The following is a 27,495-nucleotide window of genomic DNA, read 5'->3' as shown; positions in this document are numbered from 1 at the left end:
GCTCTACACTAGTGTAAAGCCTGCTCGGGATTGTCTCTCTCTCCCACTGCCCGTCTCCCCACCCCTCTCTCTAAAAACAAAATAAAAATTAAAAAAAATATTATCAAATTAAAATATTAACTGCACCATTTAGAAAATACACCAAAGAAAGAAAGAATGAAAGAACAACTCTGGTTAGATTTTAGCCACCAGTCTTTTATTTCTGTTATTCTTCTTAGTTGTGACCATACTTTCTGTACAAGTTTGTATCCTGCTTTTGAACATAAATATTTTTTTTTTAATTTTTTTTTTCAACGTTTATTTATTTTTGGGACAGAGAGAGACAGAGCATGAACGGGGGAGGGGCAGAGAGAGAGGGAGACACAGAATCGGAAACAGGCTCCAGGCTCTGAGCCATCAGCCCAGAGCCCGACGCGGGGCTCGAACTCACGGACCGCGAGATCGTGACCTGGCTGAAGTCGGACGCTTAACCGACTGCGCCACCCAGGCGCCCCTGAACATAAATATTTAAATGAAAAGTAGCCGATATTTGAAACATTTCTCAATTTATTGACTTGCTAGGTAATTCATGGCTTAAAAACACACATCTCAAAAGCATCGTACTGTTGAAACATTAGTATTATATGAGAGTAAATTAAATGAGTAATGAAGACATCAACTTATTAAAATTTTCTGAAGTGTATGATAATTGCCTCATCAGTCACGCAGCAAACTATGTAATTATCTAGTTATCTGATTCATGTGATCATGGTAGCCTATCTTTACAGATAGTTCAGGCACAAAAGTATATTTTGGAGTTTGAGTTGCCTGAGATTTCTTGCTACCTTGATTTTATGTAAATATATATGATGTTTATAACTCTACATGCACACCCGGACTGGAATGTGTAAGCATAATGCCAACAAGCTTCAGCCAAAGACTACCAGAAGCACACCTGTAGTTGAACAAGTTCAACTTGTCACTTGTTGCAGGGAGGGTGAATACATGCCATGGGAAATCATGGGTCTTAGTAAGACAGTGTTAGAAGGAAGCTTCAGTTATGTGACCCCGGGGGAGAGACTAAGGAAGCAGACATGGCCTCCAGATTGGGTGCTGTTGGAAAGTGGGGCAATTCTGTGATTGAGGGTCTTAATTGAATCTCATCTACAGGAAGGGAAAACTGGAATGAGGATAAAGCTGTACATGGTAAAGAAGTAGCAGTCACTCATTTGGTCTAAGAGAGGGGAGGTGTGTGGCATTTTGTGGGTGGCACAGTGACCTGTTTTTGTCTGTGCTTGGCCAAAACCATGAAGTGGTCTGGCTTTGTCTCATTTTCTTCTGGTTTCAGGGCAGGCTTGTGTGAGGCTGGTATTCTGGGAAATTGTTTTTGTCTCCTGGCAGAGTCACACGGTCCAGCTGTGAGCCCCAGGCCAGCTTCTCAATGTCAAGGGTGGTTCTTCTTCCTTTCCTAATAGCTTCAGTCATTTTTCTTCTAGAACTGGCAGATCTCACTAGTTTACACGTGCCACACTGCCCGTCTGCAACAAGTATAATCCAATTTTAGGTTGGGTTGGATAAGAGAGTGCACATAAAGGAAACATTCTCCCCAGAAAGGATGGTTCACTACTACTCATTGGTCCCCTTTGTAAACAATTGGCTCTTTTGAGAGCTGATCCTTTTCTCCTCCCCAGCTTATGCTCAATGTTGTCTTCTCTGTTGTCACTAGATGAACACTTGGCAACAAGACAAAAACAAGGCAACAATCTTTTCTTATGGTAAAAGTGATGATAGATGTGAATTTTCATTTGCATTTTGTTTTGAAAGAAGCATTCTCATAAGTTTTTAATAATCTCTAAGAGAAAGAAATTGTTTCTCTGCGCCTTAGCTCAAGGATTTTCTGCTCTGGTCACCACTAAGCATTGCTAGAGGTCATTTGATTCTGAACGTCTTCCTCCCAGTTCCTTTTTTTTTTTTTTTTTTAAACTAGAAAATGAACATCTCTTGCTTTTGGCATTTAGAAGAGCTTCTGTGATTCTCTATTGAATTCTCTACTTGCTGTTTCTTTCTTATTCTTTGGAGAATGACCTGCTTGACTTTTTGCATGTTAGCATGACTAGTATAAAAATTAATTTCTGGAATATTTTTTGGTATATGGAAAATCCGTGTGTTCTTGTTTGTAAAACTTAGAAATACCAGAAGCCACACTGTTACCATAACTGCCTATTTACATACATATTTATTCAAAAGATATATGCTAAGCACATGGTGTGCCCATAAGCTTCGTCCTAGACATTGGACACCAGGGCAGGAGGGAGGAAGGGTGAAGAGCCATCTATGGGTTGGTATTCCTGCTCGGTCACTTGCTGGTTGGGCATGCTGAGCAATTAGTTATCTCTCTAAATTTACATTCTTCCTCTGTACAATGTGGGGATCCCACTAATACTTCCCCTTAAGGCTGCAGGAGGATGGAAAGAGATCATCCGAGTTAAATGTTTAGTACGGTGCTGTCACAGCTAGTACTAAAAGAAAGCCATTGTTATTTTTTGAGGATTAAGTGGTGAATAACTAGATGCTGTCCTTCCTCAAGGAACTGGTGGAGGCTTGGGCTCCCCTACCTAGTGATGCACCTGGGAAGACTGGAGGCATCTCGCTCATTCTTGGGGAGGGTGTTGGGGGGCAGCAAGACGAGTGCTGTAGAGAAGGAATTGCCTAAATAAGACCTGGTGGGTGAGTAAAAGTTGACCAAGCGGTGGTGGAGAGAGAGAAAGTGAAGGAATGTGGCTAATGGAGAGCAGGGTGTCCGTGCAGTGGGAACACAGTGTCAAGTGCTCGATGTGACAAGGGCAGTTCCTTGTGGCTAGACTGTGGACAGGGAGGGAGGCAGTGGGAAGTATGGTTGGAGGGGCAAGAGGACAAGATCTCAAGGTCCCTCTGTTCAAAGCTTAGTATCTTGGACTTTATTTATCCTGAGGACAATAGGAATCTGGAGTCAGTTTCCTATATCACCACTGGTACCCCTTCTAAGAAGGTACTCAAATTAAACATTTTAAGTGGATAAAGGAAATCGTTTAGAAATGTTTGTTGGAACAGATTTTTTAAAAAATGTTTTTATCCCTGGACCGAAATGCCAGAAAGTAAATTATACTCTCATTCATAAAACATAGTGACAGTCGCCCATGTGTGCCCTGGCTCCTCTCTTATTTGACTTTTCTTGCCCCCTCATTCTTTACTTGTCCCTTATCCCATTACCCTCCATTTTGAAGATGCCATTCCTTATGCGTTCCATCCATGGTCTTAAAACTGCATGTATCCTTTGAAAAGACACAATGTTTTAAGTGGGTTTTATTTTTTAATGTTTGTTTTTGAGAGAGCCAGAGAGCAGAAAGCATGAGCGGGGGAGAGGCAGGGAGAGAGACTGGAGACACAGAATCTGAAGCAGGCTCTAGGCTCCAAGCTGTCAGCACAGAGCCCCACGCGGGGCTCAAACTCACCAACGGCGAGATCATGACCTGAGCCGAAGTCGAACGCTTAACCCACTGAGCCGCCCAGGTGCCCCTTATGTGGGTTTTTGATTTATCTACTTGGTATTCTATTAGTCCTGCATCTTTTTTTTTCTCTTGATATGAAGCATCCATGTTGCTGTGTGTACATGTAGTTCATCATATGAGCATCTAGTCCATTGCTTTGAACTGCCACAAAGTCCATGTATATATAGTATGCACTGTAGCATTATTTATAATAACAGTTTGAAATAACCTAAATATTGCACACTAGGGAATGGCTAAGTAACCTTGGTACATTAGCAGTATGAAATAATGCCTCCTTTAACAATACTCTGGATGCCATGGGAAACATGTTTATACAATGTTAAGGGAGAAATGCAGACAAAATTGTCTTTACTCTGTGCAAACTACCTCCTGATAAATACATATTCATACAGCCAATGGCTGGAAAGGATCAGAGAATGAAAACAATTCTGTATGTCAGAGCAAGGGAACTGTGGGTAACGTTTCTCTTGTAGCTGTTAATAGCGATTATGGTGTGCCTGGGAATTTAACCTACACACGCTTTTCCCCTAGTATAATCTTGGGGGAGGGAAGAGATCAGAGCAATACTAATCTGCTGCCTGTCCCAGCGTTGGCATCTGGATGTCCCTCCTGAGGCAGAAGGGTGTGTCCTCCAGTCAATTTCAGCTGCATTTGCCACCACCACTCCCCATGGGAAATTGGACTGAAATTAAAACTCCTTTCAGAAGGCTGAGATAGATGGAGTTCTGCCAAAGTTAACTATCTTCAAGAAAAGTGAAGTGCATTAAGCTATGTAAAATATTATTCTTCCATTCGTGCAAAAAGACATGGACTTGTACGTGCATGGAAAATTTTTGGAAGAACAGACAAGAAACTGTTAACAGTAGTTGCCCATGGGGATGGAGATTGGGGATCTGGGGTAGGAGGCAGACAGATTTTTCTTTAAAGTGTAAGAGAAGTATTTATTATTTTCTTTTAAGAAACCCTGTACCAGGTACCACTTTTTCAATTAAAATTTTATTTTTCAAAGTTTAAATCACCAAATTTCATGAACTTAACTTTTAAACATCGCTTTGATTAAGAAAAAAACACACACACACAACTTTTTTTTACTTTGTTTAGAGACAGAGTGTGGCGGGGGGGGGGGGGGTTGTGCAGAGAGAGGGAGAGAGAATCCCAAGCAGGCTCCACACTGCCAGTGCATGCAGGGCGAACTTACGAACCCTAAGATCATGACCCGAGCGGAAACTGAGTCCCCCGCTTAAGGACTGAGCCACCCGGGTGCCCCTTAAATATCCCTTTTAAAATGTCTTACATTTTTAACTCATTACAAAGATTCTCCCCAAATAACAAATTCGTATTTTGAGCACCTCTTTTTAGTGGTGAGAGCTAAGCCCAATTCGAAGACTACTTACAATGCATTATGAATCCACAAAGCACAAAATACTGTGACCTTAATTCCAACGCAGAATGCAACCGACAAACAAGATATACTAACAAGAATGACATCCGGATTAAAATCTGATGGCAGTTGTCCTTAACACGGATCTGCTGCAGGCTTTTTCCTCCACGCTTGGTGTTCGCGCTCCCCAACCCTCCGGGTGCGGCGGCCTCATCCGTCCCGGCCCCCCCACCCCCGCTCCCAAGGGGGGGGCGGCCTCGCTCGCTCTCCCACCTGGGACTCCTTCCGCCGCCGGCCGCGCCACCACTTCGCGGGCCGCGGCTCCCCCGCCCGCCGCCGCGTCCCAGGGTGGCCGCCCCGCGCGCCGCGTCACTCCGCGCCCTCGGTGAGGACCTACCACTGGCCGCGCAGCGGAGGGGAGAGGCCGCGACCCTTCCCCTAACGGCGGGCGACGCGCCACCACTCGGGTCGCCTCGGCCTGGCGCTAAATTTAAAAACGTTCACAGGCGCGGCCGGCTGGCTGCGGAAACGAAAGTTAATTCGTCCCGCGGGCCGCCTCCCGGGCTCCGCCGGCCCCTCCGCGCGCCGCGCTAGCGGGGATACACCCTTCCCCCGCCATCTTCCGCCGGCTCCGGGCAGGTCCCGCGCTCCGCGGGTGAGGCCTGCTCGCGCCCCGCGAAGAAGGCGGGCGGCAGGGACGGCATGGACGGCGGGGACCGGGCTCGCGCCCGGCAGCACGTGTTCCTGCTTCCAGGTAAATACGCCCGCCCCGAGCGGCGGCGCGCCTCGCCCGGCCCTCCGCCCGCGCGGTCCGGCGGCGGCGGCGGCGGCGCGCGGCCGGACTTCCACCTGGGGCGGCGGGGCGCGCCCCACGTCGGCTCTCGGCGCTCGCGGCCCTGCGGGCGCACCCCAGCGGGTCCCACTCCCGCGCGGAGCCCGGGCGCCGCGGGCACGGGCGCTGCGCGTCCCCGGGCCCCAGGTGTGGGACCAGATTCTCTCTCCGACGCGTCGCACCCGCTCTTGGTCACTCCTTACAGCTGACTGCGGGGTTTGCAACCCAACGCCGAAAGCGCATTAACGGGCCGAGCGTTATTTCTCCCGCTGCGGTGGGCTGCAAGGAGCGGCCCAGGCCTGTGGAGAATGACGCGGGCTCAGGGTCTCGCGGCACGCTGTGGGGCCCGGAAGTGTCTGTTTCGGGGGGCAGTTTGCTGTCCCCCTCTCTCTCCCCACTCGGCAGCTGGCCCAGCCCTGGGTTCCTGCTGGATAGGATCCAGTGAGCCCGGAAAGGCCTCAGACGCTGTGCACCTTTCTAACAAGGCCCAGATGATGGTAGGGGTTAGGACAAGTCTTCAAAGAAAGTCAGGTGGGTAGTTAATGAAGTGATGGAGCCAGGCCCTTTTTCAGCCTCCCCCTAGGTGGTGAGGGGCCATCCGGGGTCTGCAGAGGATTGGAGAAATAGTGAGATACCGCACGCGATGGGCTCCAGGAAGTGTCAGAATCAAAGGCGTTTGGGACTAGGGAATGCAAGCCCGTCAAGTTTGGCCCTCTTGTAGGTTGATACATTGATATGATGGCATAACATTGGAAATAAGGAGAATCCTTGGTTCACTGTGTTTAATTTTTAGGTTTAGCTCAGCAAATGCAGTGTTTTTACAACAAATAATGGTCTGATGATGTTATAGGTATCTAGCAATCTAGACTTTCATGATGAATATTGAAAATTCTTACCTGACAGTGTGTCAAGAATATTTTTGTGTGTATGTTTCACTTTTTCTCCCTTTATAGTTATTACACACAATACGGTATACAAATTTAAGTGTGCAATTCAGCAAATACACTCATGTATTTTCATTATGTACACGTATGTGTACACCCCTGTAATCATCCCCCAAGTCAAGATGTAGAACTTTTTCAGCAAGCTCATGCTTGCTGCTAGATAGCCTCGGGTCAGTGCTGACCTTTGTCACTAGAGATTTGTTTTGCCTGTTTGGGTAAGTGTGTACTCCTATAGGTCTGGCTTCTTTCACTCAGCAGTATTTCTTGAGATTCATCCATATTATGTGTAGCAGTGGTTTGGTTTATTGGTCGATTTGTGTTTTCATTGTTGTGTATATTTTATTGTATGAATATCCATACTGTTTATTTCCTCTGCCGTGGGTGGACATTTGGATTGTTTCCACTTGGTAACTATTGTGAATTGCACTTTTTTTTTTTAAGCTTATTTATTTATTTTGGGAGCAAGCGAGAGAGAGGGGGAGGGGCAGACAGAGAGGGAGAGAGAGAGAATTCCAAGCAGGCTCTGCACTGTCGGCACAGAGCCCAATGCGGGGCTCAAACTCACCAACCTTGAGGTCATGACCTGAGCCGAAACCCGAGAGCCAGATGCTTAACTGACTGAGCCACCCAGGCACCCCATGAATTACACTTCTAAGAACATTCTTTTATGAGGCTTTTGGTAGAAAGAGGCACTCATTTCCCTGGCGTGTGTACCCAGGAGTTCCCATTGCTTCATATCTTCACCAGAGATTTGTATAGGCAGTTTTTTAAAAATTTTGTATTTGAGAGAGAGAGAGAGAGAGAGAGAGAGAGAAAGGCAGAGAGAGAAAGGGAGAGAGAGAGAATCCCAAGCTCAACATGGGGCTCCATCTTGCGACCCTGAGATCGGGACCTGAGCCAAAATCAAGAGTCCGACACTTAAACAGCTGAGCTACCCAGGTGCCCAGAGATGTATATATACTAAAACCGTTAAAGCAAATTTCAGGGTTTTGATAGAATCTAGCAAAGGCCTACTCGTATACATGTTTTACATTAGAAAAATCTTCTTGTTTTTGTCACATCAATTCAGTGAGATTTTAAGGGTAGGAACTCCAATTCTTTCACAATCAAGTGCATTATTTGGATACACACAACGGCTGCTGATAATTTGAGTTTCTTATTTTGTTCTGTTTAATTGGTATTGATATTTTCATTCTTGAAAATGCATATATCCTCATCGTATTAAACACAAAAACCTGGGGTGCCTGGGTGGCTCAGTCGATTAAGTTTCCGACTTCGGCTCAGGTCATGATCTCACGGTCTGTGAGTTCGAGCCCTGCGTCGGGCTCTGTGCTGACAGCTCAGAGCCTGGAGCTTGCTTCAGATTCTGTGTCTCCTCTCTCTCTGACCCTCCCCCATTCATGCTCTGTCTCTCTCTGTCTCAAAAATAAATAAACATTTAAAAAAAACCCACAAAAACCTTCATTAACTATTGCATCCCTGAAAATTAAAAAAAAAAAATGTAATGTTTTACCTATTTTTGAGAGAGAGACAGAGACAAAGTATGAGAGGGAGGAGCACAGAGAGAGAGAGGTAAACACGGAATCCAAAGCAGACTCCAGGCTCTGAGCTGTCAGCACAGAGCCCGATGCGGGGTTCGAACCCACAGACCATGAGATCATGACCTGCGCCGAAGTCGGATGCTCAACCGACTGAGCCACCCAGGCGCCCCATATCCCTGAAAATTTTAGGTTTGATGTGTTTACTGCTGGACTGTGAGAAGTTCAGTCTGCTTCCCGTTCAAAGCTGAGATGTCCTGTGGCCTATGAACTCATTGGAGAGGGCTGAGCCAGCTGCTCAGGAGCTGCGTTGTCTGGCTGGCTTGTTCTTTACCACTACTTGAGCTTCCTGTTCCTGCCTGTCCGGCCGGCCTTTAGTGCCACCTGCAGGCTTTGAGCGTACAAACATTGGTGGTTTCGCAGTTCCTGCAGTGCAACATTGCCACTCAAACTTGAGGGCGTAGGTCATCTGGGGAACTGGGCCCCACCGCCAGGGTTTCTGATTCGGTGGCTCCCGGGAGAGGCCTGAGAATGTGCATTTCAAACAAGTTCCCAGGTGATGCTGATGCTGTCGGTCTGTGGACACCACTTCGAACCCCTGTACTGAGACAGCCCTTGGGAATGGGTAGAGAGGAGTAGGAATGGCCAGCCCCAGGTTTAGCTCTCTTTTCTTGGGCCAGAATTTGTATCCTCAGGGGTGTGCGTGTAAGTCCAGGGTATGAGGCCCATCTTCACAGACACATATTTGTGGGTTTTTTCTAGCAGATGAGAAATCCGCTACGGTAAGCTATGCATGTGAGACGAGGAGACTATATCCTCCTTGGAGTGAGCACCTTAGCGCCAGTGAAATTGGGCCCTTAATTAAGAAAACAAAGATTATAGAAGATTTTTCAAGAATATTTGGTGGAAGCCGTTTGTACTCAGTTTTAGGAAATTTCTGGGATCGGAGGAACTTACTCTGTCACTGGAACACAAGCTCATTAGCCAACAGATGAATAGAACTTTAGAGATTTACCCATGAGGCAAATGCAAAGCCACTGGTCCTTGGGATGACACTTTTTTCTTGCCATTTAGTTCATGTTGTTTATCAAGTTGTCTACAATAACACTGTGTTATAGGTTGAAGGATATATTAAAAAGGACTATTTAGGCCTCTTGCTTTTTAATTCCTCTGGAGAAGTCAAAATTCCCAGAGAAACAAAAACTGAAACTTGGAAAGGATACTTGTGAGGTAGTAAGGCTTAGGGCCTTGACTTTCATAGGCTGCCAGGGACAGAACTGCCTCCCATGCAAACAAGACAAGCATTTCTTGTAGTTTGGGTTGGTCTTCAGTGTTTCTCCAAAAAGGCCTGTAGGTTCTAGCCTATTCACAGTTTTAGTTACTGTAAGAGACCATTAACATCTCTATCTTTTAGAATTTGGTATAAGTTTCTATCTCTCTTTGCTGCCCTAAAAATAAATGTTTAAGTCATATTCTTAATATTTTTCTCTAGTCTAAGTTTTGTGCACTTGTCAGCTCTACTAGGTTGGGATAGACCCTAATGTGAAAGGTGGGCTGGGAACCGATTCACCAAGTATAGAAGTCTGTGTGGATTGTTTGTGTGGCTGCACCCTGTGGCTGGACCATCTCCAAGGAGATGTCAAAACATTGGAAAACCCTAATGTTGTGTGAGGGAAGAAAGGAAGGACAGAAATGATCTCAGGACCACTAAATTGATTTGGGTTAGCTTAGGCTGAAAGCATCCCTCATTCAGCCCCCTGATTAAAAAGCCCCCAGATCAAGGTAGATGCCACATCACTTTTTCAGCTGTAGACAAGTTTTGAAATAAAATTATTCACCTTTATCTCCAGAAAACACACGTTCAAAAGCATTTTAAGAAGAATTGTATTTGTTCTTTCCCCACAGCATGAATCGTGCCAGCTTTTGCACGGTAGAGGATGGATTGCTTTTGGGGGGGAGGTAAGAATCACAGGCCGGCCTGCCTGCCTACCTTAGACATTCCAAATACATTAATGAGCCTTTTATGAGAGGCAGCATGATGATCACAAACAATACGATCCTCTTTGTCTCTCCAAATAGAATACAGAAATAGATTTGAAAGCATTGTCAGAATGCAGGCTTTAGAACCATGTTCTAATTAAAGGATTAAAAAAAATCAACTTTAAAAGGCAAAAGTAGTTTTTGTAATTAATGGTAGAGACAATTTATATTAATGTTATTTCTGATTCGAGTCTTGTAACTTTTTAATAAGCCCACAAGAAATACCTCTTATTTGAAAAAAAATAATAATAATAGTGTGAAGTATGTGGTAAAGGAAGAATTGCTATAGACCCAAATGACTTTTTTTTCAGTGACCCTAAAACGCATAAATAAATAAAACTTTTTTCCTCCTTTACCTAAAGGCACATGGTTAATGTCAGAAGAAAACTGTAAGCAGATTTTTTGGTTTTTTGTCAACACTGTTTACATGTATGCATGTTTGTGTTTGGAAATCTAGCTTGTGGGCTGAAAGCTTCCTTACTTTCAGAAGAGCTTATTCACAGGGCAGGAACCTGTACTGTACTTGGTAGGAGGTGGGGCACAATTCCAGCCCTGGTTTTAGACCATCTCTGAATAATTAAGCTCCGCTTCTTGGGAGATTTGTCTTTTACTGAATAGTCTTCTGCAGGCCGTCAGCAGCACGGGAGTCTCTGAGTTCCCCAGCATGGAGCATGTTTAACGTTTTCCACACAAATCCTGAGGCTGGTTTTGTCTTTACGAGGCTTTTTTTGGTGGCGGTTCCACCGACCTTTTCTCAGACGGCCACTGGATCTGCCCTATCTGAGCACACTCTGAAGCGGGTGGACTTAGTCGGTTGTCAGTTGTGCAGTCAAGCTGAGCCTGATACTGTCCCGCTAGTAATTGTTCCGAAAGATTTGGGGTATTGATAAGAACTTTTAACTCTCACACATTTATGCTCCAGGGCAGAAAAGAGTTTTCATAAAAGGAAAGTAAGAAATGTTCACAATTTTTATTTGAGTATGGTTGTCACCTAATGTTACGTTAGTTTTAGGTGTGCAACATAGTCTTTCAGCCACTCTGTGTGTTATGTGTGCTGTGCCCACCACGAGTGTAGCTGCTGTGTCACACACCCTGCAATACTATGATACCATTGGCTGTTCTCCCCATACCCTACCTTTTATTCCCATGACCTGCTCATTCTGTAACTGAAACCTGGATCTCCCACTCCCCTTCACCCCACCTCTTCTCCTCTGGCAACCGTCAGTTTGTTCTCTGTATTTATGGGTCTTTTCTGCTGTTTGTTTTGCTTGGTTTTGTTTATATTCCACATGTAAGTGAGATCATACGGTATTTGTCTTTCTTTGTCTATTTCACTTAGTATAATACCCTCTAGGTCCATCCATGTTGTTGCAAATAGCAAGATTTCATCGTTTTTATGGCCAAGTAATATTCCATTGTGTATGTATGTATACACACGCATTTTACATACACACACACACACACACACACGCACACACATAATCACATCTTCTTTATCCATTCATCTGTTGATGGACACTTGGGTTGATTCCATATCTTGGCTGCCACAAATAATGCTATAATAAATATAGGGATGGCCATAGCAACCTTTTTCTAGATAGGTCACCTAAGGCAAGGGAAACAAAAGCATGTCAAAATAAAAAGCTTTTAAAAAAAGTTTTGACTGCATCAAAATAAAGAGCTTCTGCACAGTGAAGGAAACCGTCAACCGAATGAAAAGGCCACTCACTGAATGGAAAAATATATTTGCAAATAATATGTTCAATAAGGGGTTAATATCCAAAATATAGAGAGAACTTATACAACACGACATCAGGAAAACAAATAATTTGATTAAAAAATGGGCAGGAGACCTGAATAGGCATTTTCCCAAAGAAGACATCCAGATGGCCAATAGACACATGAAAAGATGCTCACCATCACTCATCATCAGGGAAATGCAAATCAAAACCACAATGACATGTCACCTCAGAACTGTCAGAATGACTAAAATCAAAAAGACAAGAAATAACAAGTATTGGTGAGGATGTACACAAAAAGGAACCCTCATGCACTGTTGGTGGGAATGCAAACTGGTATAGCCACTGTGGAGAACAGTATGGAGGTCCCTCAAAAAATTAAAAGTAGAATTACCATATGAGGGGCACCTGGGTGGCCCAGTCGGCTAAGCCTCCAACTTTGGCTCAGGTCATGATGCCTGTGTTTGAGCCCTGCATTGAGCTCTGTGCTGACAGCTCAGAGCCTGGAGCCTGCTTTGGATTCTGGGTCTCCCTTTCTCTCTTCCCCTCCCCCACTGCACTCTGTCTCTCTCAAAAAATAAATAAACATTAAAAAAATAAAAAAATACCATATGATCTAGTACTTCCACTACTCTGTATTTACCTAAAGAAAACATAATTTTTTATTTGAATAGCAGAAAAGGGGGGCACAGCACATGGGTTTTTCCCATATCCTCTAGGCTTTTACCATGATGTTAAGACACAAACAACTTATCAGTATTTTCTAAAGTGTTGTAATAAAACATACCTAAAACTAGATTTATGCTATTTATTGGCTCTATGTCCTTGGACAAATTGCATCTTCTTTGTAAAGCCTCAATTTCCTCATCTCTACAGTGGGGAGGACAGCTCTTTCTCCTAAGCTCCCCTTTGCACCCCAAGATGTTAGTCCCAGACCTGGGACAGAGTAGGCATTCGGTAAACATTCACTGAAGGATGCATGTCTCACGTGCCATTTTCTCCTGCAGTCTTTGCTACACTGCCCTTTGTCCTCCTTTTACACTTCTATCCAAATCCTACCCCTTTCTTCAAGGCCTGGTTCAAAGTTAGTTTCCACAAAGCTAAGCCATTTGTATAGACCACAAATGAATTCCAGTATTCTTCAATTTTTCTCATTTTTCTATTTCTGCCTTTATTTCACTCTGCACTCATACTACTCGCTAAAATACTCAGGGTTATTGGGGTTATACAACATATCTCTGTTTGAATGCCCGTGACTTTGGGTCTGCCTGGACTCTCCTGCCTGCTCATCTTCACGTTCTCTGCCTGGCAAATGCCTGCCTGTCTCTTAACCTCAGCCCCTGGCTCCTCCAGGCAACCTTCCCTCCGAGCCTCTCCCCTGTGAGTGTGCGAGCTCGTGGTACCTTCTCGGCCACCTACGTATCTTGTGATTATTCTGTCCACTATCCTTTTTATGTAAAGACGTATTGAACCCCCAGTACATGCCATCAGCTGGAGAGAATCCACATGCGTTCTGCCTGCATCACCACCACCAGCTCCTCAGTGCTGGGCACCTTGGCCTGAGGCTCCAGAGCCCTCCCCTGCCCAGTGCCTCTGAGAGCAGAGGCATGCCACTGAGGACTCCCAGCCTTTTTGTTCAGAGGTCCTTTATCTGTGCCTTTTAAACATCTGCCTTTCTAGGTATACCTTGCCTTTCCAGGTATGACTGTTGCTAAAGTGGAATGGGCTGCCTGCTGGAGTGGTCAGATCTGCATGTTCTGATGCCTGTTTTGTCATCTGCCTCTGAAACGCCGAGGATCCAAGCTGGCCGAGGTCTCTAGGCAGAGCTAATTTCTCTGCAAGAGTCTAAGACATTTGGTGAGGCTCTGCTTTATCAGTATAGAATAGTATAGATTAGACTATACTGCACTATACTATGCTATACTATACTGTATATTTTAATAGTAGAATATTATTAGAACAGTAATACAGACCCAGTGCTGTATGGAAACTTTACCCAGTTCCCAGTATGGAAACTTGAGCGATGCAGAAAAATATAAAGAAGGAAATAATTTATCTATCATCTTGCCACTGAGAAATAACAATTTTGGAAATATTTCTTTTCAATCTTTTTATATTGTATGTATCCTAGTGTGAACTCAGTGTTTTTCATTTTTTTCTCATTTTTCTATTTTTAGCTTTATTTCACTGTTTATTCTTTCTACTTATACTATGAATTTATTTCTTTTTTAAGAAAAAATTTTTAATGTTTATTTTTGAGAGAGAGAGAGACAGACAGAGCATGAGTGGTGGGGGAGCAGAGAGAGAAAGAGGGAGACACAGAATCAGAAGCAGGCTTTAGGTTCCAAGCTGTCAGCACAGAGCCCGGTGCAGGGCTCCAACTCACAAACTGTGAGATCATGACCGGAGCTGAGGTCGGACACTTAACCAACTGAGCCACCCAGGTGCCCCTGAATTTATTTCTATTGTAACAAATATACCAAATAAGTTTTGCTTCAGGGCACCTAGGTGGCTCAGTTAAGCCTCTGACTCTTGATTTGGCCTCAGGTCATGATCTCATAGTTCGTCCCTGCATCAGGCTCCGTGCTGTCAACGTGGAGCCTGCTTGGAATTCTCTCCCTCCCTCTCTCTCTCTCTGCCCCTCCCCTGCTCATTCTCTCTCCCTCTCTCTCTCAAAAAACAATTAAAAAAAAAAAAAAGTATTACTTCACAGCATAGACTGCATATTTCGAATGGATTATCTTTAAGAGTGGGTAAAGACTGAAAATACAAATAGATGCAGGAGAGGTGAACGTAAGTTCACAGAACCGTAATGGCCACAGTGGCAAGCTGGGATTCTTTGAAAGCCATTTGAGGTTGAGGTTTTTAGGACAACCATGGCCTCCTGCAAACATCCCTTGGTGTGCTTACCATAAATAGGATGCCAGTTTGAGTAGACCATGAATCTAGCTTGTTATGGAAATTACTATGCATTTAGTGTTGAGACATTCATCCTAATTGTGTTACAAAACCTGGCTTATACTTCCTTAGGGGTTCCCTAGCCAGTTCATTGATCCCTGGGAAGGGCCGGCTGTGTGTTGGGGGTAGAGGCGAGGTGGAGAGTATACAAGCATTGGAACTAGGGTGTTGCAGCACTTAGAGGTCCAGGGCTTCTGTCCCCCTGAGAGTTTACTTCCTCTGCTCAAACCAACTTCTTCCACTTAGTAGATAATAGGCTGCAAATTGCACCCGCGCCTCAAATCCCCCGGTGTCTACTGGGAGAAGCTGCCCCTTTGCTCTTCTTCTCTTACAGCCTTTTGTCTGGCCCCACTGTGATCACATGCAACCCCAGCCTCACCCCCTGTTAGCTGTAGCCTTGGAGGGGCAGCCTCCACTACAGCACCAGGTGGGAGACGGGGAGGACAGAGGGGTTCTGGAGGGTAGGGAGCACTTTTCCAGAAGAAGGAATGGCGAGGCTGGGCAGCGCAAGAGCTAGCTGCTGCCCTCACCCCCCGGTGTGCCTGAGCTCTGGCCAGAAGCCTGCACTGCGTGTGACGGGGTGGTCTCAGCCGAGCATTCTCAGTTTCCCAGTTCTTGGGGGTCTCTTTGGCTAGATGGCGTATGGGTGGGGCAGAGGTTTATCGTATGAAGGAGTAGATTTGGGCTGTAACTTGCGCTCTTCTTCGTTTACCCAAGGTTTGTGTAATTTCTAGGAAGCCCATCTTCTAGGTCCTGTATCTTCTAGCTCTTATACCTTTGCAGTACACTTTGATGTCTGCTGTTGTATTTGACCCTCACGATGGCCTTGGGAATTAGTCAAGGCAAGCTTTATCATCACTATTTTACAAGACTTGGAGAAGTCAGACAATCTGTCCCAACACCCCACAGGAATTAAATGGCAGACACTCCAGGCCCTCCCTGGGTGTCTAGGACCCCTGCTGTAGGCCAGAGGCCACTCTGCTGGCCGAGTGGTGGCATCCCACCAGGATGGGAGAGGCGGGAGGATCAAAAAGGGCTGGGGTTCCCTCTGTCGTCAGTTTGATGACCAGGGACCAGGCACACCGCCTGTCCTGGTGCCAGCCCTGGTTATCAGTAGATATCCCAGTCGGGTCTGTCCTTTCTGCCTCTCTAGAATATTCCTGCTTCGCAGATATTTCAAAAGCTTAGCTCCATCTGTACGTGTCGTTGGTCTTCGTGACTCTGAATTGCCCGCCTGAAGTTCTTCATCAGTTTCTTCTTCAGCGCACGGGTCCGTCCTAGAAACATGGCTATTGATAGGGGCAGCCTTGAGAAAATGGAAAGTTTATCTTCTATGGCCTTGGTGAAGGCCAGTTTTTGGTTTTTTCTTTTTTCTTCAAAGCTTTAAAATTAAGAAGACATTCTTAGAGGAACCCATTACTTGAGAATTATTTTTCTGGTGCGTGCCTCTGTCTAGCTTTCTTGGTTTGCCTCCTGTGGCGTTGAAGGAAACAGAGTGCCCCAAAGCCAGGAAAGTGACCCAGATCTCTTTGATGGCAGTGGTTAACATCTTGGGAAGGGAAGACGTATAGCTATTGCTTAAATTAACATTCCTGGAAGTGGCAAGTAACTTAAAAATTATGCTGATTTGTCTGTCTTGCGTGCATTGCAAGTGTCCTAGCCAAGTGTTTCCAAGGAGCTGTCCCTGGCGATCAAACCAAAAGGAACCAAGGGGGGTGAATATGTTCTAATGGCTGAAGACTGCAAAAAAATGAACCAGAACCTATTTAGGACAAGGTATTGCACGAGCATGAGAGGGATGCTCTCATCTTTTTTTTTTTTTCCTATTAGATCTTCTTAAGAAAACTGAATAGCCTTGATATAGTATCTAAAAATAAAGTAAATGGTGCTTTGATGTCTGTCCTTTCTTCCCCATGTAACAGCGGGTGTGTGTTTCTCAGAGCTTATCTGCTGTGTGCCAAAAATCAGACAGGGTCACGGACAAATGTCCGTTGCTTCCAAGTCATAAGAACACTTGGCAAAAAGGTGGCTCTTTCTGCTGCCTCATGTCTTTGAACTTTAAATGATACAAAGAAACTTGTCTTAACCAAGAGAGAGATAAGAAAGAGCTGCCAAGTTTAAAAACTGGTTGATAAGTAACTTCGTATCAACGGCACAGCCCATACCATGTAGTCTGAAGATGAAAAATAATGTTGCATTTTGGCTTCTACAAGACTTCCTGACTAACTTTTCAATATTACATAATGGTTAAGTCTGTGCAGTGATACATGCTGTGTACAGGCAAGTTTTCTGTGAAAACTTGGGGGTGTATGTAACTGTGTAGAGGATGTTATATTCTCTAATGGGAAGAGCAGTTTCCTTTTCTTACCTTTGGTCAAACTTGTTTATCTGTTTTTATCACCTGATGTTTCTTGTTTCCCACGACAGATTTCTCTCATCGTTTGTTCGTATATTTTTTGATCCAGCCCTTTTTGTCTCTCTCGCTTTCCCCAGCACCCCCGCCCCTCTTTTCCTTCTGCGGCACCCCTGGCAGTGTGGGAAGCCGGCTGGATTGGAGTGGGGGCAGCTGATTAGATGACCCTCTGGTCCTCAAAGCTGAACAGGACACAACAAGAGAAGACAAATGGGTCTGCGACGTCTTCGTTGTAAGAGAACAGGCGTGCAAGATAGTCACTGTGCCTCAGAGCTGCAGTTTGTGTTTTCGGAGTTAATGCGGATGGGATTTGAGGTTAAGAGTTTCTCTCCAGTGTCTCTTAAATCTCGGCTCTCTGTCCAGCTACATAGCTCTGTGACTTTGAACAGGTTTCTTAACTTTGGGCAAGTTTTTCACCCAAAAGAGTGGGAATCAAAATAGCACCTACCTCACTCATAGAAATAGTATAAGGACAACATCATGTAACTTGTATCAAGGACGTCGCCTGGTGTGGTAGATGCCCGACACGTATTAGCTATTATTTGCTGTTTTACATTCATCGGACACAGTTGTCTCTTGATCACTGGTATGTTTTCTTTAAAGTTCAAATGTCAGGAAGGTAGCAATGAGACTTTCCTTTCTGTTGAGGTGTTTAGATCGGGATGGTAAACAGATGGAGAATTTGCTGCTAGAGTTAATGGTGACCAGTGGGACATAAAATTGGGTCTTTATAGAAAACACAAAGGCCATAAGAAAACTGCCGTGGAGTTGGTTAGACAAAAGCTAGCAGGGCTTGAGACAATTGGCAATTAGCAAGTTTGAGATATCACTGAGTCCAAAATGGCCCAAAATACCAAGTACCTATGTCTGACTTTTTTTATTTTTCTGAAAACACTTTTGGCCAGCATGGCTTAAGTCATCTCTTACGTAAGAGAAAACAGTCAGAAAAAGAAGGGTGGGAAGCTTACTCTTTAAAAAATGTAATTTGAATCTTATTTTATTTAGCGTAGCTTTAGGTGTTTCATATGAGTCAATTTTCTAGATAAATGAAGTTCAACTTGTGGGGTATCAAAACTTTTTTACTGTTTCTTACTGAGCTTTTGCTAAAGTCAAACAATGCATTCATGTAACATTTATTGAGCACATTCCATGTGCCAAAAACTGCTGGGTACTTTACTATATATTGGATTATCTTCATTTTCGCACCTAAAATGAATATTGTGTTTTGGCTTTTAGAAAAGGATATCCTGGTCCTAACTTAGTCTCTTCTTAAAAAGCTAATCATTAAGCCCTTAGGTAATTCTGTGTTTAGAATTTTTAACCTTTATATTTTGATCTTATTATTCCCTGCATATTCTTAATGTTTCCATGTCGCTGAGAGAAAGGGAACTGATTTTTAATTGTTTATTACATGTTCTAGGCACTTTGACGTATATTTAAGCTTAAGAAAAACTTATAAAATTTGGGGGCGCCTGGGTGGCTCAGTCAGTTAAGCGTCCGACTTCGGCTTAGGTCATGATCTTGCGGTTTGTGAGTTCCAGCCCCACGTCAGGCTCTGTGCTGACAGCTTGGAGCCTGGAGCCTGCTTCGGATTCTGTGTCTCCCTCTCTCTCTGCCCCTCCCCTGCTCATGCTCTGTCTCTCTCTGTTTCAAAAATAAATAAAACATTAAATTTTTTTTTCTTTAAAAAAGCCTATAAAATTATTTTATAAATGAAACAACTGAGGCACACAGTTCATACTGTGCCCAAGTTCATACTGCTGAGCAAGAAAAGGAACTGAGAGTGGGTTATGCGGACCTCTCTGTCTCTGGATCTTGTACTCTTTTTTTTGTGCTGACATTATCAAAGAAATAGGCCTTAGTTACAACTAGGTTAATAGAGGACAACGTTTTCCAACTCCCACTCTCATATACTTCTTATTCTTTCTAAAAGCAGATTTTTTTTTCCTTCTTTAATTAATTTTGCTATCCTTCAGCTGTGCTATGTGCAGGTAAAAGTTAGAAAAAAGATAGAATTTTTAAGCTTGTGGGTAAGGAAATAGTCCATAGGATGACCCAGAATTTTCCAGATTTAAATGAAAATAAAAAAACTGTAACTTTTATAGAGCCTTTAATTTATAGTCGCAAGTAACTTTGTGTGCCTAAGGCCAGGTATAGACTAAAGAATTTATCAGAAGTCTTAAAGCAATATAAGTTCTTTCCTCATGCTAAGCCTTCAAGATTCGGTGGGGGTAAATCCACCCCTCCATAAAAGCAATGAAAACATTGGCAAAGATGGCCAAAGTCAACTTTTTCAAAACTCTTGAAATTAGCCAAAGTCTTCCAACAATCTGAGAAGTGTTTATTCAAGAAAAACTGCTGAATCTCATTAAGTAGGGTTTGTGGCATTGTAACTTGAACTGCTCACATCTCCCTCTCTCCAGGTCTACAGGAACCTTGAAAACCAACAGTCTTGCAAACATGGTACTTGTAAAAACCATCAGCATTGCAACCCCTGGATGGGACAGGCCTTGTTGGAGCTTCTCCAAATGTTCCATTCCCAGAGCATTGTCCCTATTTGACCTGTCTTGCAGTTCCCTAGAAAAGCTAGATTGGAGCTCAGAACTTGCTCTGCAAGAAACACCCTGTCCCCAGGGCCTTTGTCAAAAATAATCAGTGGCAATTGTTAATATATCAGCTCCTGAGGGAGCAATAGCAGTTGGGCAAATAAGAACCTGGCCAAAAACTTAAAAGGAAGATATGAGGAGAAGATATCCATAAGGGACTTTGAAAAGCTCTGACATATTCCTAGGAAATTAAAAGGCCGAGCACATATTCAGGACGGTATGCATGCCCAGGAAAGACCTGAGAGGGCCCTAATCTCTCACAGTTAGGTAAGCAGTAAATAAAAGGTAAGGTAGAAGTTTAAATTGGTTGAGTGTTGAGGGCATGTCCCAAAACACATGCAGAACTCCTTAGCAAATGTTGGAAGGCTTATTTGTTCAAAACATTTAAGGGAATCTCTGACTACTCATTAGCTAACCACTAAACTAACTGAGACAACAGTGGTTACAAGCGTAACAGACTTTATAGGATTAGTCCAGGAAGGTCACTAAAAAAACAGCAACAACTACAATGATGACAAAAAGCAGCAACAACAATAAATCTTAGGGACTTGGGGCAGGGCTTCTGATTTTCAGAATTGTCACATCAATCATTATATTATCTAAAATGTCTAGCTTTTTGTTTTTTTTTTTTTTTTAAGGGTGTGGGACACCTGAAGAAATAGGAAAGTAGGTTTATACACAAGAGAAGAAAAAAGTAGTCAATAGAAACTGTCCCTGAGGGGGCCCAGTTGTTGGACTTATTTTGTGAAGATTTTAATCAGCTCTTATAAATACATTCAAAGAACTACAACCAATTATATCTAAAAAATTAAAGTATGGTAATGAAGTCTCACAAAATAAAGTATATCAATAAAAAGAGATAGAAATTATAAAAGAATATATAAATTCCAGAGTTGAAAAGTATAATAACTGAAATGAAAAATTCATGAGCAGGTTCAATAGCAGATTTGAGCTGACAGAGGAAAGAATTAGCAAAACTTGAAGATAAGCCAATTAAGATTATCTAGCCTGAGGAACAGAGAGAGAAAAATATTAAGAAAACCGAACATAGTCTCAGAGACCTATAGCATACCACCAAGCATAGCTGACATATGTATAGTGGGAGTCCCAACAAGAGAAGAGAGAAAGAGGTAAAAAGAATATTTGAAGAATGGCCAGACCCAAATTTGATGAAAAACATTACATATCTAAGAATCTCAACAGACTCTAAGTAGGATAAACAGAAAGAGATCCATGCCTACACACAGCGTAGTCAAACTGTCAGATGACAAAGAAAGAATCTTGAATGCATCAAGAGCAAGTGATTTATCAAGTACAGAGATCCTCAGTAAGATGAATAGCTGACTTCTCATTAGACATCAAAGAGCCCAGAAGTTAGTTGGATGGCATATTCAAGATGCTGAGAGAAAAAGATACTCAACAAAGAATTCTGTATCTGGCAAAACTACCCTTTATAACTGAGGGATTCTCAGATACAGAAGAACTGAGAGGATTCATCACTAGTAAACTTGACCCTCAAAAATCATGAAGTTAGTCCTTCCAACTGAAAGGAAAAGAGACTAGATGGTAACTTGAATCCACACAAAGAATGCAGAGCACTGGTAAAGATAAATATAGATAACTACAAAAGACAGTAAAAATGTACTTTTGTTTGTAACTCTTTTCTATCTGATTTAAAATATAACTTCATAAGCAAAAAATATAAAATGGTTGATGGGCTTATCATAGATAAAGATAATTTGTGTGTATATGTATATATGTACACACACACATAGATATATGGCACATAGTAATAGCACAAAGGAAGGAGGGGAAAAGGAATATATTGTGGGAAAATTTCTAGATACTATTGAAATTTTCAAGTTAATATTAATTTGAGCTACATTGTTGTAAGTTAGGTTGCTAATTATAACTCTCAAGACAACAACTGAGAAAATTGCTCCCCCAAAAACATGGTAAAAGAAAAGACAAGGGAATTAAAATAATGCCCTAGAAGATATCTATTAAACACAAAAGAAGGCAATAATAGAGGAATATAGGATCAAAACCATATGACATATAGAAAATAAAGTTAAATGGCAGATATAAATCCTACCTTATCTGTAATTACATTAAAGGTAAATGCATTAAACATTCCTATTAAAAGGCAGAGATTGGCACAATGGGGAGGCATGATGCAACTATATGTTATCTACCAGGTGCACACTTGAAATTAAAAGACACAAATAGGTTGAAAATAAACAGATGGGAAAAGGTATAATGCAAACAGTAACCAAAGGAGAGTTGAATGGCTCTACTAATCCTATGAAATAGACTTTAAGACGAAATTGTTGCTAGACACAAGAGTGGATACTTTATAATGATAATAATGTTAGTCTATTATATAACATATATACCCCTAAACAACAGAGCCCCAAAATATACAAACCAAAAACTGATCAAATTGAAGGTATATATACACAATTGAATAATATTAGTGGGAGATCTAAATAATCCATTTCCAATATGGTTAAAACAACTAAGAGGAAGATCATCAAGGGAATAGAAGACTTGACCAACACTGTAAAACGACTAAAGAGACATCTATAGAACACTCAATAATTGTGGAATACACATTCTCCTTAAGTGAACATGAAACATTCTCCAGAAAAGACCATATCACAGGCCATAAAACAAACCTCAGTAAATTTAAAAGGATTGATATTATACAGAATATGCTCCCCAAAAACACTGAAGTGAAAATAGAAAGCAATAACAGAAAGAAATTTTGGAAATTCACAAATACGTGGAAATTAAACAACACACTCTGAAAATAACCAATGGATCAAATGAATCGAATGAAAATGATACATTATATATCAAAAACAGAAGAGATGCAGACATATGAGTGTTTAGAGCAAAATATGTAGTTGTATATGGCTATCTCTAAAAAGGAGAAAGATCTCAAATAATCTAAACTTCCAGTTCAAGAAACTAGAAAAAGGAGAACAAACCAAACCCAAAGCAAATAGAAGGAAGGAAATGAAGATCAGAGCAGAAATAAACAAAGGAGAGAATAGAAAAACAACATAGAGAAAAATCAATGAAGCCAAAGTTGGTCCTTTTGAAGAGATCAATGAAATTGCCTAATCTTTAGTTAGAATGACCACAAAAAGAGAGGGGAGGGGAGAGAAAGAGAGAGAAGATTCAAATTACTAAAATCAGGAATGCAAGAGGGGACATCACTAATGATCTTACAGAAATTAAAAAGGACCGTGGGGAACGCTATGAACAACTGTATGCCCATAAAATAGATAACTTAGATAAAATGCACAAATTCCTAGAGTGGCATAAATTACCAAAGCCAACTCAGGAAGAAATAGACAATCTAAATGGACCTATAGCAAGTAAAGAAGTTAGTAAATTAAGTTTCCCATAGGAAAAAAAAAAAAAAAGCCCAATCCTACATAGCTTAACTGATAAAGTCCACTAACCATTTAACATATTGGGGCGCCTGGGTGGCTCAGTCGGTTAAGCGTCCGACTTCGGCTCAGGTCATGATCTCACGGTCTGTGAGTTCGAGCCCTGCATCGGGCTCTGTGCTGACAGCTCAGAGCCTGGAGCCTGTTTTGGATTCTGTGTCTTCCTCTCTCTCTGACCCTCCCCTGTTCATGCTCTGTCTCTATCTCAAAAATAAATAAACGTTAAAAAAAAATTTAAAAATTTAACATATTAATATTAATCCTTTTTAAACTTTTCAAAACAAAAAAGGAAAAAGAACATTTCCCAACTCATTCTGTAAGGCCAGTATTACTTTCATACCAAAACCAGACAAAGGCATAGGAAAAGTATAGATCAATATCCCTAGCAAACATAGATGCCAAAGTGCTCAACAACTAGCAAACTAAATCCAGGAGTATGTAGAAAAGAATTATAAACCATGAGCAAGTGGGATTTATCCTAGGTATGCACGGTTAGTTCAACATACCAAAATCAATGAATATACCATTTTAATAAAATAAAAGCCCCAAACCACATAACCATCTCAATAGCCACAGAAACAGCATTTGAAAAAATACAGTACTTTTCATGATTAAAAAAAAAAAAAGTTAAAAAATTAGGAATAGGGAACTTTCTCAGTCTGATAGAGCACATCTATAAAAAACAGGTAACATGCTAACACATTTCACATGAAATTTTTTTACATGTTATGAAAAGACTTTAGGTATATTGGGTTAAATAAAATATATCATTGACACTCGTTTTACCTATTTTTAATTTTTATTTTACCGATTTAAAATTTTCTAAGTGACTCACATTTGTGGAATGCATGTTATTTCTGTTCTGGACCCAGGGCCTCCAGGTTCTGGTACATGTGGGCCCTATCCCCTGTCCTGTAGCACTGGATGATTGAGAGGTTAAGGGTAGAGCATGGGGACTGATGAAATGGGGTGGAGAGGAAGTAGACAGAGATAAAGGGGTGTAATGAGTGCAGTCTTGCTCTGCGAGCCGGGGCCTTGTTTTATTCACAGCTGTATCCTCAGTGCCTAGGTTAATACCTGGGCTGGTAACAGAAAACTGGTAATAAAATAAAATAAAGATTGGCAATAAAATAAAAAAGATTCGGTAAGAGGGTGGTGTCTATTACTAAATGGTTATTTATTCAGCACTTGATACTTGTTAGGTCCTGCTGTGGGTACACAGAATCTAACAGACAAGAATGCAGTTCAGTGAGGACATATGTGGCATCTGTCAATGGTCTGACCATGGGATGGATGTACGAGCTGCCATAGGGGGATACGGGAACTAGAGAGTGGTAGTTGGGGTTTCACAAAGTTAGCTTGTTGTTGCCAGGTTTCTTTGATTGCACAAGGCAACATCTTTGCCTAGTAATTTTTTTTTTCACGTTTAGGGAAAATATACTTAATTTGCAGTCTGCACTTTATGTAAAATCACCTGATTTCCGAATATTGGCACCTAAATTCAGATTTTTTTTAAAGGCACACATCAAACAAAACCCTTCTGTGGCTTGGGTTGGGCCCAGGAGACAAGGGGAGATTTAGCTGGTGAAGTGAATGCATAATTCCTTTGACTTCGTAGCCATCAAAGCAAAGTACTTAACCATTGCTAGGCACCGGAGGCCTTAGGCCTCCTCGTCTCTGTTGTTATCCTCTGTCTTAAGGTCTCAAGTTCCATGTATTTTTTCATCTTAGCAGCTGTTATATTTGGAGTCCGCATTTGTGGGATAATTTCACCCAATATCTTTCTCTTCCATGGAAAGTCCAAAAGCGTCTCATGGGTAGAGGCTGGGTCAGCTTTGCTAATCAATAGTTAATAAATGAATGACTGAAGTAGGGAGGAGAGATTAGTTTTAAAATCCATTGTGTCGTTGAAGAGGAAAAACAACCTGAGTATAGCATCTCACTTGGAATTCTGTGTTGAAAGATTGAGTCCAACAGCAGTTCATTTTATTGGCACGACTGAGAAAAGATGACTTTTTTTCCCTACCAAATAGACATTTCAGCATTATCTACACTAATACCTCTCAAAGTATATTCCAGAGAACCCTGGCATTTGCAGCAGAACACATTGTCAGTATTTATTTGTACTTAGTAAATCCAAAGTTCTTACAGTTTGACATTTTAGGCCATACCTAATCCTCGGACTTAGTGCTCTTCCTGAGAAAAATGGAAACAGTGCTTCCCTTGTCTAGTTGTTAAAAATATATTTTTTGGCCCTTTGGTGTTTGTAAATTTTAATTATTTTAAGCTCTACAGGAATGGGAAGGCTGAAGGAGACCTGGCAAGAATCACCACAACTGGCACTTTCTATTAAAAAAAAAAAAAGGAAACAGAAAAAATCAATAATGATTCACCGAGTTAACGGTGAAAGATTTACTGTGGTATTGATATAAAATAAAGGGTGTATTGCCGAAAGACAGAGGTCGCCTTTTCTGTGCCTGGAGACACAATGGAGATAAGCGAGGCTGGACAAGTGAGAAACGGCAGGGGCAAGGAGAGAAACCAAAACCTGTTTTCGTTTTGTGGAAAAGTTTTTAACAGTGCTAAACTTTATCCTGTACATTTTTACAAGTTGCAGAAAGGAAAGTCTTAAAAGATTCTTAAAATTAAATCGGTATGGTTCCATTTGTATCACATTCTCAAAAGCACAAAACTGTAGAGACGGAGAACAGATTTAGTGGTTGCCAAGGGTTGAAGATGGGGCAGAGGGTTCTCTGAGGGTTAGCACGTCCTGCGGCTCTGTATTTGTGAGCATAAACATTTAAGATTATTTCCTCTTGGTCTTTTTCTCATTGTGAAATGACATGACCGGCTTTAAAAAAATTATTTTTTTAAATTCCAGTAGAGTTTTATTGGCACATACATACATTAGTTTCCGGGGTACAATACAGTGATTCTACAATTCTATACATTACGCAGTGCTCATCATAGTACATGTATTCTTTGTCCCCATCACCTATTTCACCCATCCCCCAACCCACCTCCCCTCTGGTAGCCGTCAGTTATCTGTAGTTCAGAGTCTGTTTTTTTGTTTGTCTCTTTTTATCTTTTTTCGTTTTTTTAAATTCTAAATATGAGTGAAATCATATGGAAAACGGTATGGAGTTTCCTCAAAAAAATTAAAAATAGAATTACCATATGATCCAGTAATTTCACTACTGGAAATTTACTCAAAGAAATGAAAACACTAATTTGAAAAGATAGGTGCACCTGTATGGTTATTGCAGCGTTATTTACAGTAGCCAAGATACGGCAGCAACCCTAGAGTCCGTCGGCTGATGAGTAGATAAAGAAGAGATGATAAATATATGACGGAATATTACTCAGCTATAACAAAAGAATGAAATCACCATTTTCAGCAACGTGGATGGAGCTAAAGGGTACAATGCTAAGTGAAACCAGTCAATCAGTGAGATGACCTTCTTCATTCCTGGTAATATTCTGTGTCTGTTATTAGCAGAGCTATTTCATCTTTGTTTTTATAAGTAGCATGATAAGGGCGATGTATCTTCTTCCTTCATTGTAATCTGCTAGTGCTTTCAAGTGTGTCTCTTACAGGCAGCATATGGTATAACCTAACTTTTTTAACCAATCTGAAAACTTCTGCCTTTGAATTGGGGTGCGCAGAGATTTATGTCACATGTGATGATTAATAGTAAGGTTAGGTTTGCGTCTGTCAGCCTCTGTTTGTTTTCTCTTTATCTCATCTGCCCTTTGTAACTGCTTTTACTCTCTTTCTGCTTTTTTAAGACTGAGACGGCATAAGAAACTCACAACAGTATGCTTTCATTTCCCCCATCCTGGCCTTCGTGCTATTGTCGTCATGTATTTCATTTATATGTAGGTGGTAAGCCCCACACTAACTTGTTATTTTTGTTTAGTCAGTGATCTAAAGAGATTCAAGTAATAAAAAAATTCTTATTGATTTACCCCTGTAGTCACCATTAACGGCACTCTTCGTTTCTTTGTTTAGATTCATATTTTCATCTGGTATCGTATTCCCTTTTTCCGGGACTT

At 41.9% G+C, this 27,495-nt stretch overlaps 1 protein-coding gene across 4 annotated transcripts in view; it reads left to right on the top strand.

Annotated features, from left to right (window-relative positions):
• Nucleotides 1-5,407: 5,407 nt before the first annotated feature.
• Nucleotides 5,408-27,495, top strand: part of RNASEH2B (ribonuclease H2 subunit B) — a 57,783-nt gene continuing 35,695 nt past the window's right edge. For 2 of the 4 annotated variants that reach the window (XM_045475326.1, XM_045475334.1), the window contains exon 1: nucleotides 5,408-5,662. In XM_045475326.1, the coding sequence (XP_045331282.1) occupies nucleotides 5,611-5,662 (52 nt within the window). In that variant the 5' untranslated portion in view covers nucleotides 5,408-5,610. Of the gene's footprint in view, nucleotides 5,663-5,959; nucleotides 6,272-27,495 lie in introns of those variants that run through there. The other 2 variants (XM_045475317.1, XM_045475306.1) reach the window with 2 other exon arrangements.

This window comes from Leopardus geoffroyi, chromosome A1, assembly GCF_018350155.1.
Source record: "Leopardus geoffroyi isolate Oge1 chromosome A1, O.geoffroyi_Oge1_pat1.0, whole genome shotgun sequence".
Classification (NCBI taxonomy): Eukaryota; Metazoa; Chordata; class Mammalia; order Carnivora; family Felidae; genus Leopardus; species Leopardus geoffroyi.
This window is presented reverse-complemented; position numbering and strand designations above follow the sequence as displayed.